Source organism: Microcebus murinus, chromosome 2 (assembly GCF_040939455.1).
Source record: "Microcebus murinus isolate Inina chromosome 2, M.murinus_Inina_mat1.0, whole genome shotgun sequence".
In the NCBI taxonomy this organism is placed as follows: Eukaryota; Metazoa; Chordata; class Mammalia; order Primates; family Cheirogaleidae; genus Microcebus; species Microcebus murinus.
Window position 1 is genome coordinate 20,290,417 of NC_134105.1, and position 16,020 is coordinate 20,306,436.

A 16,020-nucleotide genomic window follows, 5' to 3' on the forward strand; every position below is an offset into this window, starting at 1 on the left:
ATTGAGATAAGTGTAGATTCACATGCAGTTGTAAGAAAAATACAGAGAGATGCCCTGTATATGTTCACCCTATTTCCTGCAATGGTAACATTTTGCAAAACCATAGTGTAATATCACAATCAATTTATTGACATTGATGTAATCCACAGATCTTACTTATACTTCCCCAGTTTTCACTTGTACTTGTGCGTGTGTGTGTTTAGTTCTATACAATTTATTAGGTGTGTAGGTTTGTATATTCACCACTGTAATCAAAATATCAAACAGTTCAATTACCTTAAGTACCCTTCATGTTGCCCTTTTATAACTACATTCACCTCCCTGTTTTCTTCCACCCCCAGCCCTTGATAATCACTAATCTGTCCTTCATTTTTAAAATTTTGTCATTTCAAAAATGTTGCGTAAATATATAGAGTATATAACCTTTTGGAATTGGCTTTTTTTTCCTTTGTAACAGCCTTATTGCAGTATAATTCACATCTCATACAATTCATTCATTAAAGTGTACAATTCACTGGTCTTTAGTATACAGTAGTAGCCCCGTATCTGTGGTTTGTCTTTATGTGGTTTCAGTTACCCATTTGTCGACCAAGGTCCAAAAATAGGTGAGTAAATTACATTAAGATATTTCAAAAAAAAAAAAAAAAGATATTTCGAAACAGAGAAAGACACCACATTCACTTAACTTTTATTGTAGTATATTGTTATAATTGTTATATTTTATTACTAGTTGTTGTTAGTCTCTTCCTGGGCCTAATTTATAAATTGAACTTTATCGTAGGTATGTATGCATAGGGAATAACATTATTTATATAGTGTTTGGTACTATTAATATCAGTGGTTTCAGGCATCCACCAGGGGTCTTTGAATAAATCCCCTGTGAATAAGGGGGGGACTACTATATTCAAAGAGTTATGCAACCATCAAAACAGTCAATTTTGGAACATTTTCATCACCCCAAAAGGAAACCTTGTACCCTGTAGCAGTCACCCCCATTTCAGCATCACACCTCTAGCCCCAGGCAACCACTAATCCACTTTCTACCTCTCTAGATTTGCCTCTATGGACATTTCATATAGATGGAATCATGCAATACGTAGTTTTTTTGACTGGATTCTTCCAATTAGCATGATGTTTTCAAGGTTTATCCATCTTGTAGTGTGTATCAGTGCTCTATCAGTGCTCCATTCCTTTTTTTTTTTTTTTGAGACAGAGTCTCACTTTTGTTGCCCAGGCTAGAGTGAGTGCCGTGGCGTCAGCCTAGCTCACAGCAACCTCAAACTCCTGGGCTCAAGCGATCCTCCTGCCTCAGCCTCCCGAGTAGCTGGGACTACAGGCATGCACCACCATGCCCGGCTAATTTTTTTGTATATATACTTTTAGTTGGTCAATTAATTTCTTATTTTTAGTAGAGACAGAGTCTCACTCTGGTTTCGAACTCCCGACCTTGAGCAATCCGCCCGCCTCAGCCTCCCAGAGTGCTAGGATTACAGGCGTGAGCCACCGCGCCCGGCCTCCATTCCTTTTTATTACCAAATATTCCATTGTATAAATATAACATATTTTATTTCCCTCAACTGATGAAACCATATTTCATCAGTTGATAGAAATTTGGGTTTTCACACTTTTTGGCTATTGTGAACAGTATTGCTATGAATATTCATGTATAAGTTTTCATGTGAACATATGTTTTCATTTTTCTTCGGTATATACCATATATATATCATATGGTAGTTCTGTGTTTAACCTTTGAGGAACTGCTGGACTGTTTTCTAAAGCAGCTATATCATTTTACATTCCTACCAGCAGTGTATGAGAGTTCCAATTTCTCTATGTCCTTTTCAACATTTATGTATTTTTTAAAAAAGAAATGCACTTAATTTTATTTATTTATTATTATTATTATTATTTATTTTTTCTTTTTTAAAATTTTTTTTTTTTTTTTTTGAGACAGAGTCTCAATTTTGTTGCCCAGGCTAGAGTGCCGTGGCATCAGCTTAGCTCACAGCAACCTCAAACTCCTGGGCTCAAGCAATCCTCCTGCCTCAGCCTCCCAAGTAGCTGGGACTACAGGCATGCACCACCATGCCTGGCTAATTATATATATATATATATATATATATATATATATATATATATCTGTATGTTTAGTTGGCCAATTAATTTCTTTCTATTTATAAATAGAGACGGGGTCTCACTCTTGCTCAGGCTGGTTTTGAACTCCTGACCTTTGAGCAATCCACCTACCTCGACCTCCCAGAGTGCTAGGATTATAGGCGTGAACCACTGCACTTGGCCTATTTATTATTTATTTATATTGTAGATATGGGTGGGTCTCACTCTGTCACCCAGGTTGGATGCAGTGGTGCCATCATGGCTCACTGCAGCCTTGAACTACTGATCTCAAGCAATCCTCCCATCTGAGCCTCCTGAGTAGCTGGGATTACTTGTGAGCCACCGTGCCCGGTTCTGTCTTCTGATTATAATCATTTTAAGTGGGTGTGAAATGATATATCATTGTCATTTTGATTTGCATTTTCCTGATGACTAATGATGTTGAGCACTTTTTCATGTACTTACTGGCCATTTCTATATCTTTGTTGAAATGTTTATTCAGATCCTTAAAAATAACCCATTTTTTAAGTTGGGTTATTTGTCTTTTTATTATTGAGTTGTAAGAATTCTTTATATATTCTGGATACTAGACTCTTACCAGATGAGGTTGCAAATATTTTTTTGCCATTCTGTGTGTTGTCTTTTCTTTATCTTGATAGCAACCCTTGATGCACAAAGGTTTTCAATTTTGAAGCCCAGTTTACCTATTTTTTTTCTTTTGTTGTTTATGCTTTTGATGTCATACTCAAGAAACTATTGCCTAATCCAAAGTCATGAACGTTCACCCCTATGTTTTTTCCTAAGAGTTTTATAGTTTTAGCTCTTACAGTTAGGTCTTAGGTCCATTTTGAGTTAATTTTTGTATATGGTGTGAGGTAGGGGCCCATCTTCATTTTTTTTTTTCTTATGGATATCTTTTCCCATCACCATTTGTTGAAAAGATTATGCTTTCCTCATTGAATTATCTTTGGCACAGGGATTGGCTTTTTTTTTTACTAGCATAATTCCCTGGAGTTTTATCCCAGTTGTTGTATATATCAATAGTTCATTCCTTTTTATTGCTGAGTCGTATTCCATGGTGTGGAAATGCCACAGTTGTTTAACCATTCACTTGTTGAAGGGCATCTGGACTGGTTTCAGTTTTTGGCTATTAAGGTAAAGCTTCTATGAAGATTCGCATATAGGTTTTTGCAGGAACATAAGTTTTCATTTTTCTGGGATAAATGCCCAAGGGTGCAATTGATGAGTTATATGGTAATTTCATGTTTAGTTTTATCAGAAACTGCCAGAGTGGCTGGCTGTATTGTTTTGCATTCTCACCAGCAATGTATGAGTGATCCAGTTTTCTGCATCCTTGCCAGCATTCGGTGTTGTTGCTATATTTTGATTTTAGACTTTCTGGGAGATGTATAGTGATATCCCATTAGATCTTGACTTGCCTTTCTTTAATGCCTAGCAATGTTGAACGTCTTTTCATGTGCTATTTGCCAGATATGAATCCTTCTTGGTGAGTTGTCTGTCCATGTCTTTAACTGTTTCCTAATTGGATTTTCATTTTATCACTGTGGAGTTTTGAGAGTTCTTTATACATTCTAGATACTAGTCCTTTGTTGCATGTGCAGTTTGTAAATATTTTCTCCCAGTTTGTAGCTTGTCTTTTCATCCTCTTTATATGGGCTTTCACAGAACAAGTATTGTTAAATTGATGAGGTTCAATTCATAAAATTTCTCTTTTCTGAATTATGATTTTGGTATCAAGTCTAAGAGCTCCTTGCCTACCCCTAGCACCAACAGATTGTGGTTTTACATTTAAGTTTGATCTGTTTTGGGTAAGGTGTGAGGTTTAGGTCAAGGTGTATTTATTTGTTGCTAGTCAGTATTCCTAAGTGTTTTCAAAAGCTGATCTGTGAATTGTCTAAAATCCAGTTTAATGCTGTACTTTGGGAGACCCTATGGTGATGGGTTGGAGTGTTCTAGTGGGACTTGCTTTCTAGCTAAGGGGTCTAGGTCAGGTTACCTAACCTCTCTGAGCTTCAGTTCCCTTGTTTTATAAAATGAGAATAATACTATTTACCATATAGGGTTAACTTAAAGATTCATTCAGCAAATATTTATTGAGTTCCTATTATGTGCCAGGTACTACTGTAGTTGTTGCTAGGGATATGTGACTGTAACTAAGACAGACAAAGGTCACTAGCTGAGAGTTCCTCATGGAACTCTGTGTAGAACTCACATTCTAGTAAGAGGAGACATATAATAAATAAGTAAATAAGTGAAATGTACAGTTGAACCTTGAACAACATGGGCTTGATTGAACCGAGCAGCTCCAGTTATGTGCAGATTTTTTTCAATCGAATGCTCACCCAAAATACAGTATTTGCAGGATGGGAAACCTGCGTGTATGGAGGACTGACTTTTCACATATGCGGATTCTGCAGGACCTACTGTGGGACTTGAGTTTGCAGGATTTGGTTACACGCAAGGGTTCTGGAACTAATCCCCTACGTATGGCAAGGATGACTGTAGAGTTTGTCAGATGGTGATAAGTGCTGTGAAGAAGACTAAAGCAGGGAGTAGGAGTTGGAGGGTTGTTAGCTTTAAAAGACTCAAGAGACCCTCTAACCCTGTGGTCCCCAGCCAGTACTGGTCTGTGGCCTGTTAGGAACTGGGCCACACAGCAAGCAGGAGGTGAGCGGTGGGCGAGCCAGTGAAGCTTCATCTGTGTTTACAGCCGCTCCCCATCGCTCATGTCACCACATAAACTCCATCTCCTGTCGCATTGGCGGTGGCATTAGATTCTCATAGGAGCATGAACCCTACTGTAAACTGCACATGGAGGGGTCTAGGTTGTGGCTCCTTATGAGAATCTCATGCCTGATGATCTGGGGTGCAGCTGATAGGGTGATGCTGGCCTGGGGAGAGGCTGCAAATACAGATTATCATTGGCAGAGCGGTTTGACTGTACAATAAATGTAATGTGCTTGAATCATCCTGAAACCATCCCTCCCCAACCCTGTCTGTGGAAATATTGTTTTCCATGAAACTGGTCCGCGGTGCCAAAAAGATTGGGGACCACTGCTGTAACCAAGAAGGTGATATTGGAGGTGAGGACTGAGCCGTCCAGAGAGCTGGTGGGGGGGGCTTGCTGGGGAAGGGGCAACTCCAGGCAGACTGAGCAGTCAGTGCAAGGGCCTGAGGGGGGAGTGTGCTTGGCACGTGTGGGGAGCACAGTTGTCACTGGGTTAGTGACGGAGCGGGAGACGGTAAGAGGGGGCTGAAGTTGAGCTGGGATGTGGGAATCTGGGTTGTTTGACACTGTGTGAGCTGGGGAGTTACTGTGGGGTGTGGAGAACAGGAGTGAGCATAATCCATTTTGTTTAAAAGATCACTCCAGCCCTTTTGTAGAGAACAGAGTGGAGGGGCAGGGGTGCCACGAGGGGAGACCAGTGAGGAGGCCACTGCAGTGACCCGGCTGAGAGATGGCGGCAGCCAGGAGCAGAGCGGAAGGGGTGGCGTGGTGAGGAGTGGTCAGGTTCTGGGTTTATTTTGAAGGTAGAGCTGATGCATTTGCTGATGGATTGGATATGCGATGAGAGGGAGGGAAATAGAAGTTTAGGAGGGCTCCGAGGTGTTTTGCTTGAGCAGCTGGAAGGATGGAGTTGTCATTTACTGCGAAGGAGCAGACTGCGGCAGGAGCTGGTTTGACGGGGTGCCATAGATCAGGAGTTCTGTGTTGGAAATGTTGACTTTGAGATACCTATTAGACGCTCAAGTGGAGATATCCATCAGGCAGATGGATATATGAGTGTGGAGTTCAGGGAAGAGGTTCAGGCTGCGGATATAAATTTGAAAATTGTCAGCGTAGCGATGGTGGAGTTGGTATTTAAAGCCGTGAGACTGGATGAGATCTTTTACGCTAGCGGTTCTCAACTCGGGGCGATTTTGTCTCCCAGGAGACATTTGGCAGTGTCTGGAGACATATTGGTTGTCATAACTGGGGTGGTGGCAGTGGGGTGCTAATGGCATCTAAGGAATAGAGGCCAGGGACGTGGCTAAACCTCCTGTAATGTACAGATAGCCCCCAACAACAAAGAATTATCTAGTTCTAGTCCAAAATGTCAGTAGTGCTGAGGTTGAGAACTCCTGATTTAGTCCTTCAATTTTTAGGGAACAAGCGTAGGTGGAAGAGAGGAGTTGTGAAGCCTGAATCTTGGGACTCTCCGGTGTTTTGGGTTTAATGCAGACAACTGCATGTGAAGTATAGTGCTTAATACATAGTAAGCACTCAGTAAATGACAACTGTCATTATTAGGGTATTTTTTTCTTTTTTTTTTGAGACAAAGTCTTGCTTTGTTGCCCAGGCTAGAGTGAGTGCCGTGGCGTCAGCCTAGCTCACAGCAACCTCAAACTCCTGGGCTCAAGCCATCCTTCTGCCTCAGCCCCCTGAGTAGCTGGGACTACAGGCATGCGCCGCCATGCCTGGCTAATTTTGTCTATATATATTAGTTGGCCAATTAATTTCTTTCTATTTATAGTAGAGACGGGGTCTTGCTCTTGCTCAGGTTGGTTTCGAACTCCTGACCTCGAGCAGTCTGCCCGCCTTGGCCTCCCAAGTGCTAGGATTACAGGCGTGAGCCACCGCACCTGGCCTATTAGGATATTTTTAACTTTGTAAAGGCAGTTCTGGTTTTATTGCACTTGGAATAAAGGAATAAAAGGAATCAGACCTCAGGGGTACGTTGAAAATCTGTTGGAACCCAGAGAGGGGAAGGGACTCGCCTGTGACCAGACAGTGGATTGAGAACCCGGGTTTCATGGTGATAGCTGTTGATTATTCCCATTCTACAGATGAGTAAACTGAGATTCAAAGATTCAGTCACTTGCCCAAATCTATACAGTGAGTCCATAGCAGAGCCTGAACCAACGTTTGAGTGTCCTGATTTCTAACCCAGTGTTTTTCACAAGAATGACAACAGGATGGCAGCTGGCGCCATCATGGGCTGAATGCCCACTTTGTGCTAGGCGTTGCTAGACACGTTGCAGGCTGGCCAGGATAGAAGCTGGGGCAGAGACCAGGCAGACATGATGCGACCCCTCCTCCTGCCCGTCTTAATTACATGTTGGCATCTCGGCCCCCCTGCTTAGGCGCCTTGGTCGGGAGATGTTTTGCTGTTGCCCAGCTGTGTTGTCAAATCCGCCATAATGTGAAACTCCCCTCGCACTATATTATTTACTGTAAAAACAATAGTGTAGCATCAGGAGGAGGCGTTTTTAAAAATAATCACTCTAAATCTCACCATCCTAGCCCAGCAGCTGTTTTAATTTTTCTGTCTTCTTTGCGTCTCTGCCCATATGCCTGCAGTACACGTTTTACACCCTTGTCATTGGGATGTAGAAAGCATTCGTTTGCTGCTTCGCTTGCCTGGTGTCGTTACACATGTTATGCTGTTTATAATTATGTTTATTGACTGTAGAAGTCCATGGAATGTCCCCGCATTGCTGGACTATTTCTTTCCAGATCCCTATCCTTATAAATAATATTACATTGAAAAACTCAGTGCTATGGTTCTCCCCTTCTCCCTTGAATTGTTTCTTTGGGAAAATAGGAGTGGTTGAAGAACGGGCTTTGACATATATTGCTTTAAAAAGTGATTGTCCTAATTTATACTGCTGCTGGCATCTCGTGTTAGTGCACGTGTTTGTTTATTAATTACCATAGGCTGGGCAATTTGGTTTACATCATCTCATGTAATTCTCACACTTGCTCCTCAAAGTATGTGTTACTGTCTCCATTTTTTAGTGGAGGAACCTGATATCAACATTGAAAGGGGTAGGGGTGTGAGTAACTTGCCTGAAGTCACAGAACTAGCGTTGGAGATAGGATGTGAATCTGTGTCCACCAGAACCCAGGACCAATCCAAAGCTCCTTCTGCAAGAAAAGGCTGAACTTTTCAGGGTTATTGCATCCTCATTAGCCGTATAAAAATTAACACATGTTGGCCTCACTTAACAGGTGTTAGTTGTTACACTCCTTGTTTTGATGTGCATTTTGACCTCTGATCTCTGAATGGCCTAAATTATGAATGGAATTTAGAGGGATGGGGCTTTGAGGTCCCCAAGTTCTGTTTTGTCAGTGTGTGCTGGCAGCTGAAGAGTGTGTCTGGGTGCCAGATGGTTTTTAGAAACAGAAAGACTCATGCATTCACACTCCTCAATCAACGCATCAGTCTGTAGTCAACAAACTATTTGAGCTCCCTGGATCTGCCCAGATTTGATCAGGGTAGGGAGGGAGAAAGAGAAATGGGCCTTCTTATCGAAGATCCTTCAATCTAGCTATGTAGATGGGAGGTAGTGCAGCTATTGGAGAATGAGATGCCCAGCTATGAAGTTGGGAGTTTCATCCTCCAAGTCAAAAGTTGCCATCTTGGGCCCTGCAAGGTGCTGGGCATTTTTGTTTGTTTGTTTTGTTTTTTGAGATGACATCTGGCTCTGTTGCTCAGGCTGGAGTGCAGTACCCTGATCGTAGCTCACGGCAGCCTCAAACTCCTAGGCTTAAGCGTTCCTGCTGGCTCAGCCTCCCTGGTAGCTGGGACTGCAGGCACACGCCACCATGCTTGGCTAATTTTTGTATTTTTTGTAGAGATAGGATCTCACTATGTTGCTTAGGCTGGTCTCAAACTCCTGGGCTCAAGCAATCCTCCCGCCTTGGCCTTCCAAAGTGCTGGGATTATAGGCATGAACCACTGTGCCTGGGCCTGCAAGGTGGTTTTAAGAAACTTGAGTAGGTTGACAGTACTCACGAATCTGGAATCTGGAGATTTTATATAAAAATCTGAATTTTTGGCTTCTCTTGAAAAATGGGAGGATTTGGCAACCCTGAGCCTGTCGTCCTACATGGCAAAAATCGCCTAGAGCTCAGGAGTAGTTGCCCCTTTTGGATGGTTCTCCACCCAGTCTATGTCCCCAGTTACATGGAACTTTTCTCGCCATCCTCTAAATGCTGCAAGAGGGTGAGGAAGCAGAGTGCTTCTGCCAAGCCTGGAGGGATGGAAAGGATGCAGGGATGCATTCCAGGGGGTGGGGATGGTATGAACAGAGCTGAGACCCACTCTCACTAGTGCAAATAAGGCTGGGGACCTTGGTTCCCGTAAATGCTCTGGGACAATACACACAGGGCAGCTAGGACCAGAGCCAGAGAGTTGGGGGGTGGAGAGAGGACCTCTAAGTGAGATGGCGAGTGAGCGTACACTAAATCTCACCTCCACTCCAAATACATAAGAATGATGGCTTAAAACAAAACTACATTTAAAAAATATCAGGAACATCTCTTTGAGCCAGGAATGGGAGAGAAAACATCAGTGTGGTGACCGGGCTTGCAGCCCACACCCTCAGGTTGTGATGAGCAGCGGCTGCCAGGCCTTCAGTGTCCATGTAGGATGGGACTTGGGGGGGGGCTGTTTGTGGGGGGGAAGGGAGCAGTCGGGAGGTGGGCTTTGTTCCCAGCGGGCGCTGACGTCTCTCTGATAGGGTGACATATGACTGGAGACATCGCTTGCCTGTAGTCCAGGGAAGAAAGGGAAGCTCCTGGTTGGAAACAGAAACTTGTGCTGTATTTGGGGCCCGTGTCTAAGACTGTCACCTGTGCATTCCCAGGTTAGGAGCAGCTGGGGATGATAGTTCCCTTTGTTTCTTCTTTATACAGGAGATTCTGAGAAAATTAATCATGTAAACAATAGTACTAGGGTCATACCTAACCTTCTTAAGAGGTTTTGTAGCAGTACTGTCTCACCTGTTCTTTAAAGAAATTCTAGGTTCCTCTAATTGGGGACCCTTTGCAGGGACTTGGGAGTAACTGCATTTCAGAGAATCAGGTGCAAGAGAGAGAAGGATCATCAGGAGTAATCTTGGCTTCTTCCCTCATTTCACAGGTGTGGAAATTGAGACCCAGAGATTGATAAGGTCACACAGCTAGTCAGGGCAGAGGCAGGGCTGAGGGCTGATCCCTGGGCTCCATCCTGGCTTTGCTTCAGAAGCCTTGCTTTCTTTACTTATAAAATGGGGATGGCTTTCTGGCCCGCAAAGTTTTCAAGAACCCATAAAGCATAACAACAAGCTCCTCCCTCCCATTGGGGTAGCCATCTCTCTCCTGAGGCATTGGTGTGCTTTTAGTTTATTTTTATTTATTTATTTTTGGAGAGAGAGTCTTACTCTGTTGCCTGGGCTAGAGTGCCGTGGTGTCAGCCTAGCTCACAGCAACTGCCAACTCTTGGGCTCAAGTGATCCTCATGCCTCAGCCTCTTGAGTAGCTGGGACTATAGGTGCATGCCACCATGCCTCGATAATTTTTTCTATTTTTAGTAGGGATAGGGTCTCACTGTTGTTCAGGCTGGTCTTGAACTCCTGAGCTCAAGTGACTCTCCCACCTGGGCCTCCCAGAGTGCTAGGATTACAGGCATGGGCCATCGCACCCAGCCTGATGTGATTGTTTCTTTAGCAGTCAATTCCTTAGGGGGAGGCAGGGAGTGGTGGGTAAGAGCGTGGATTCCGGAGCCAGCCTGACCAGGTTTGGGGTTTGGATCCTTAACCACTTACTGTGTGTGTGACTATGGGCAAGTTACTTAATTTGTTTGTGCCTTTCTTTCCACATCTGGATGACAGTATAATAACAGCATTTGTCTTATTAGATTACAATGAGGATTAAATGAGGTTAAGCATTTTAAAGGCTCTAGAACAATGCCTGACACATCCAAACTCCCAAAGAAATGTTTACTGCCATTATTATTATTATCATTATATCACAGATTGTATTTCCCCTTTTTCTTTGGCAGCCAGGGAACCCACCATTGAATTTGAGGCTTTAGTCTCCCACATAGGACCTAATGGCATGCATTTCTATTTCTGTTGCCCTATAATTCTCTGGCTTATGTAACTATTTGACTTGCATTTTCCCCATCATCCTGATTTCTGTATATTATTGTATCATATGTATTCCTACAAGTTGTTTCAGAACAAGCTTGGCATTAATAAATTAAGAAAAATATAGCAATAGGTTGATTCAGATTGGGCCTTATTTAGTCCAGAATGGTCTTGAATTAGGAGATGAACTGGGCTGTTAAAAACAATCGTAGCTACCGTTTGTGAGGGCTTATTGTGTATTAGCCATTGTCATGCATGCTTTGCACGTATTGCCTTAAACCTCATAATGATCTTGTCAGGTAAGGCCTATTATTTTTCCATTTGGCAGTTGAAAAAACCAAGGCTCAGAGAAGTGCAGTGATTAAGCCTGTGGTTGCCAGCTGCAAGTGGCAGAGCCCAGCTTCAGATGCAGCCTGCCTGACGCCAGAGCACATATTTTTACTCCCTGTTTAATGTTCTAGAAGTCTCTTGAGGTCTAGGGGGAAAGGAGCGATTATTCCAGGTAGCTGACTGATGCTCTCTCTCCCCGTTCCTCTTCTCTTCCAACTGCCGCTGCCGCCTTCTCTCTGCTTCCCGGATGCCCCAGAGCCCATGAGGGCGCCCAAAGGCCTGGCCTTTGCCGAGATCCAGGCCCGCCAGCTGACCCTGCAGTGGGAACCACTGGGCTACAACGTGACGCGTTGCCACACTTACACTGTGTCCCTGTGCTATCACTACACCCCGGGTAGCAGCCACAACCAGACCATCCGGGAGTGTGTGAAGACGGAGCAGGGCGCCAGCCGCTACACCATCAAGAACCTGCTGCCCTATCGGAATGTTCACGTGCGGCTCGTCCTCACGAACCCTGAGGGGCGCAAGGAGGGCAAGGAGGTCACCTTCCAGACAGATGAGGATGGTAAGAGTCCCAACCCCGATTCCCCTGGCCCTGAGTGCCTCCCATAGACACCCCATATCTGAGGCTGAATTTATATAGGGAATTTGATTTTGCTTAGGATTAAAACAACTGTATAACAACAAAGTAATGATAACTAATATTTATTCTCTGGAAGACTTTGGTATTTCCTTTCTTAAGTGTTTGGAAGAATTCAGTGGTGAAGCCATTTGGGCCTGGAGTTTTCTTTGTGGCAAGGTTTTGAATAACAGTTTTAATTTTTAAAACAGATATTGGACTATTCAGATTTTCTATTCTTGTATCAGTTTTGATGGACTGTGTTTTGTAAGGAATTGTTCATTTTGCCTAAATTGTTAAATTCATGACATAAAGTTCACAAATAATAAATTCTAATAATAAATAAATAAAATTCTTTTATTATATTTATTTAATATATATATGATCTATAGTGATATCACCTTTTTCATTCCTGATATTGGTGATTTACATTTTGTTTTTTCTTGTTCACTCTTGCTGGGAGTGTATACAGTTTATTGATTTTTTTTTTTTGTTTTTTTTTTTTTTTTTGAGACAGAGTCTCACTTTGTTGTCCAGGCTAGAGTGAGTGCCGTGGCTTCAGCCTAGCTCACAGCAACCTCAAACTCCTGGGCTCGAGAGATCCTTCTGCCTCAGCCTCCCGAGTAGCTGGGACTACAGGCATGCGCCACCATGCCCGGCTAATTTTTTTATATACGTATCAGTTGGCCAATTAATTTCTTTCTATTTATAGTAGAGACGGGGTCTCACTCTTGCTCAGGCTGGTTTCGAACTCCTGACCTTGAGCAATCCGCCCGCCTCGGCCTCCCAGAGAGCTAGGATTACAGGCGTGAGCCACCACGCCCGGCCCTGGTTTATTGATTTTTTTCAAAGAGCCAACTGTTGGCTAAGCTGATTTTCTTTATTGCATATTTATTTTCTATTCTTTTTTTTCCTTTTTTATACTTTCTTTGGATTGGATTTGCTGTTCTTTTAGCTTTTTGAGATGAAAGCTTCTTAGATCATTAATTTGAACCATTCTTCATTTTTAATATATGCATTTAAAGCTACGCATTTCCCTCTAAGTCCTGCTTTACCTACATACAAGTTTTGATATGTCCTATCTTCATTATCATTCAATTCAAAATACTTTTGATTTCTGTTATGATTTCTTCTTTGACTCGAAAGTTATTTAGAATTATGTTGCTTAATTTCTAAGCAATTGAAACGTTTATAATTTCTTTTTGTTGTTATAATTTCTTTTGTTGATTTCTAGCTTAATTCTATTGTAGTTAGAGTATGTATTCTAAATTTAGTCTTTTGAAATTTGATCCTTGCTTTATGGCCCAACATTTGATTAAATTTTGGTAAATGTTCCATGTGTAATTGGAAAAAGTACATTCTGTTGCTATTGGATGCAGTGTTCTATATATGTCAAACTAATACTTTCTAAGCACTTAATAGATGTGAAGCAGTATTTTGAATGCTTTTCATATATTACTGCATATAATTCCTGTGACAACCCTGTGTGGTAGGCTACTATTTCTTTCTCCATTTTACAGATGAAGTCACATAGCTGGTAGATAGGTAGCAGGTCTAGGTTTCCAACCTGGCCTTCTGGCTTTGCAGGTATCACTCTTAATAGCTACACTCAAATGCCAGCACAGGTCCAGAGCCTTCCCCCAGATTCCTGAATATCCCCAGGAACTCCTGAGCTCCTAGGTTTATAGTTTTTCTTGCTGCCCCATGTGTGCAGTTTTCTGTTCCACACAACATTGGCCCAGACACAAAATTCAGGTCCTTCCTTGGTTTCCACAAACCCCCATTCACCCAAGGCAGTGTGTGTGCCCTGTGCTGAGGATTTGCTGGGGGTGGGCGTGAGGATCGGATGGGTTTACCCTGAAGCATTGCAAACAGCCTCAAGTTGAACATCAGACCACCCCGTTCTTTTTTTTTTTAAATCATATTATGGAGGTACAAATATTGTTAGGGTTACATATATTGCCCCTGCCATTCCTCCCCCCGCCCCCTGCCTTACCAAAACATCAAGCGTGTCCTACCCCCAGGTGGTGCGCATCGCACCTATTTTGTAAGTATAAATTCTTCCCCTCCTCCCCCTCCCATCTGCCCACCATCCGATAAAAGTTTTTTTTTTCTTTTTTTGACCTTTGGGTTACATTGTATATCTTTGCCTATCCCTAGGAAGGGTTAGAGGTATTCCACCCCCCCCCATGCTCACCACAATCCTAAGATGTGTATCTCCCCCTCCCCAAACCGTGGTGAGCACTACCACCATTTGAGCACCATAGTTTTAATCAGTCAGTACCAATTTGATGGCGAGTAGATGTGGAGCCTTGTGTTTTCTTGATCTTGTGTCACCTCACTTTGGATAACGGGCTTAAGCTCAATGCAGGATAGCATAAGTGGTGCTAGCTCACTGTCATTTCTTAGAATTGCGTAGTATTCCATTGTGAGCATATACCAAATTTTAATTATCCACTCAGGAATTGACGGACACTTGGGTTGTTTCCATGATCTTGCAATAGTGAATTGTGCTGCCATAAACATTCAGGTACAGATGTCTTTATAATAGAGAGATTTATATTCTTTTGGGTAGATGCTCAACAATGCTATTGCTGGGTCGAATGGTATTTCTATATCTAGCTGTTTGAGGTATCTCCAAATTCTTTCCCATAGAGGTTGCACTAATTTGCAGTCCCACCAGCAGTGTAGGAGTGTTCCTGGCTTTCCACATCCTCCATTCCAATCCATTTGTTGTTTTGGAATTTCTTGATACAACCCATTCTCACTGGTGTTAGATGATATCTCATTGTAGTTTTGATTTGCATTTCTCTGATGATTAGAGATATTGAGCATTTTTTATATGTTTGCAGGCCATTATTCTGTCTTCTTTGGAGAAGTTTCTGTTCATTTCCATTGCCCATTTCTGGATGGGAATGTTTGATTTTTTTCTTATTTATTCTTTTCAGTTCTAGATAGAGTCTTATTATTAGACCTTTTTTTTTTTGAGACAGAGTCTCACTTTGTTGCCCAGGCTAGAGTGAGTGCCATGGCGTCAGCCTAGCTCACAACAACCTCAATCCCCTGGGCTCAAGCGATCATGCTGCCTCAGCCTCCCGAGTAGCTGGGACTACAGGCATGCACCACTAAGCCCGGCTGATTTTTTTCTATATATTAGTTGGCCAATTAATTTCTTTCTATTTATAGTAGAGACGGGGTCTCGTTCTTGCTCAGGCTGGTTTCGAACTCCTGACCTCGAGCAATCCGCTCTCCTCGGCCTCCTAGAGTGCTAGGATTACAGGCGTGAGCCACCGCGCCCGGCCTATTATTAGACCTTTATCAGAAGTGTAGAGAGCAAATATTTTCTCCCACTCTATGGGTTGTCTATTTGCTCTAATGATGGTTTCCTTAGCCGTGCTCAAACTTTTTAATTTGATGAGATCCCATTTGTTTATTTTTAAAGCAGCGGTGATTGTCTTGGGGCTCTTCCTCAAAAATTCTTTGCCTAGATCAATGTCTGATAGGTTTTTCCCAACATCTTCTAGAATTCTTAAGCTTTCATGCCTTAGGTTTAAGTCTGTTATCCATCTTGAGTGAATTTTTGTGAGAGGTGAGAGAGAGGGATCCTGTTTCAATCTTCTGCATGTAGCCCACCAGTTTTCCCAGCACCATTTATTGAAGAGGGATTCTTTTCTCCATTGTATATTTTTCAGACCACTCCATTCTTAAAGTCTCCTGACTTCTGCCCCCTGCCTCTGCCCTGCCGCAGCTCTAGGTGTGTGGTTTTGGCTGCTTCACCCCACGTTCATCAGCCCTCAGTTGGGCTGCTTGGTCTTCTTTCTCTTCCCTTCTCCTCCAATAACTGCTCATTATTTAATATTTTTTACTTGTCATCGAAATATTAATATAGCACTTACAGGAATTGTGCTTATCTTAAGTGGTCAGCTTGAATTCACACAGACGGGACCTCTCCCAGTCACTACGTCCCGAGGGTAAACATTATCCTGACCTGTAACGCCATAGATTAATTTTTCCTTGGTTTTGGACTTTATATAAACGGA

At 42.6% G+C, this 16,020-nt stretch overlaps 1 protein-coding gene across 4 annotated transcripts in view; it reads left to right on the plus strand.

The window, feature by feature from the left end:
- PTPRU (protein tyrosine phosphatase receptor type U) overlaps positions 1-16,020 on the plus strand; it is an 84,331-nt gene that overhangs the window by 22,832 nt on the left and 45,479 nt on the right. For all 4 annotated transcript variants that reach the window (XM_012750775.2, XM_012750776.2, XM_012750778.2 and 1 more), the window contains exon 8: positions 11,618-11,926. In XM_012750775.2, coding sequence (XP_012606229.2) covers positions 11,618-11,926 — 309 coding nt within the window. The remainder of the gene's footprint in view (positions 1-11,617; positions 11,927-16,020) is intronic.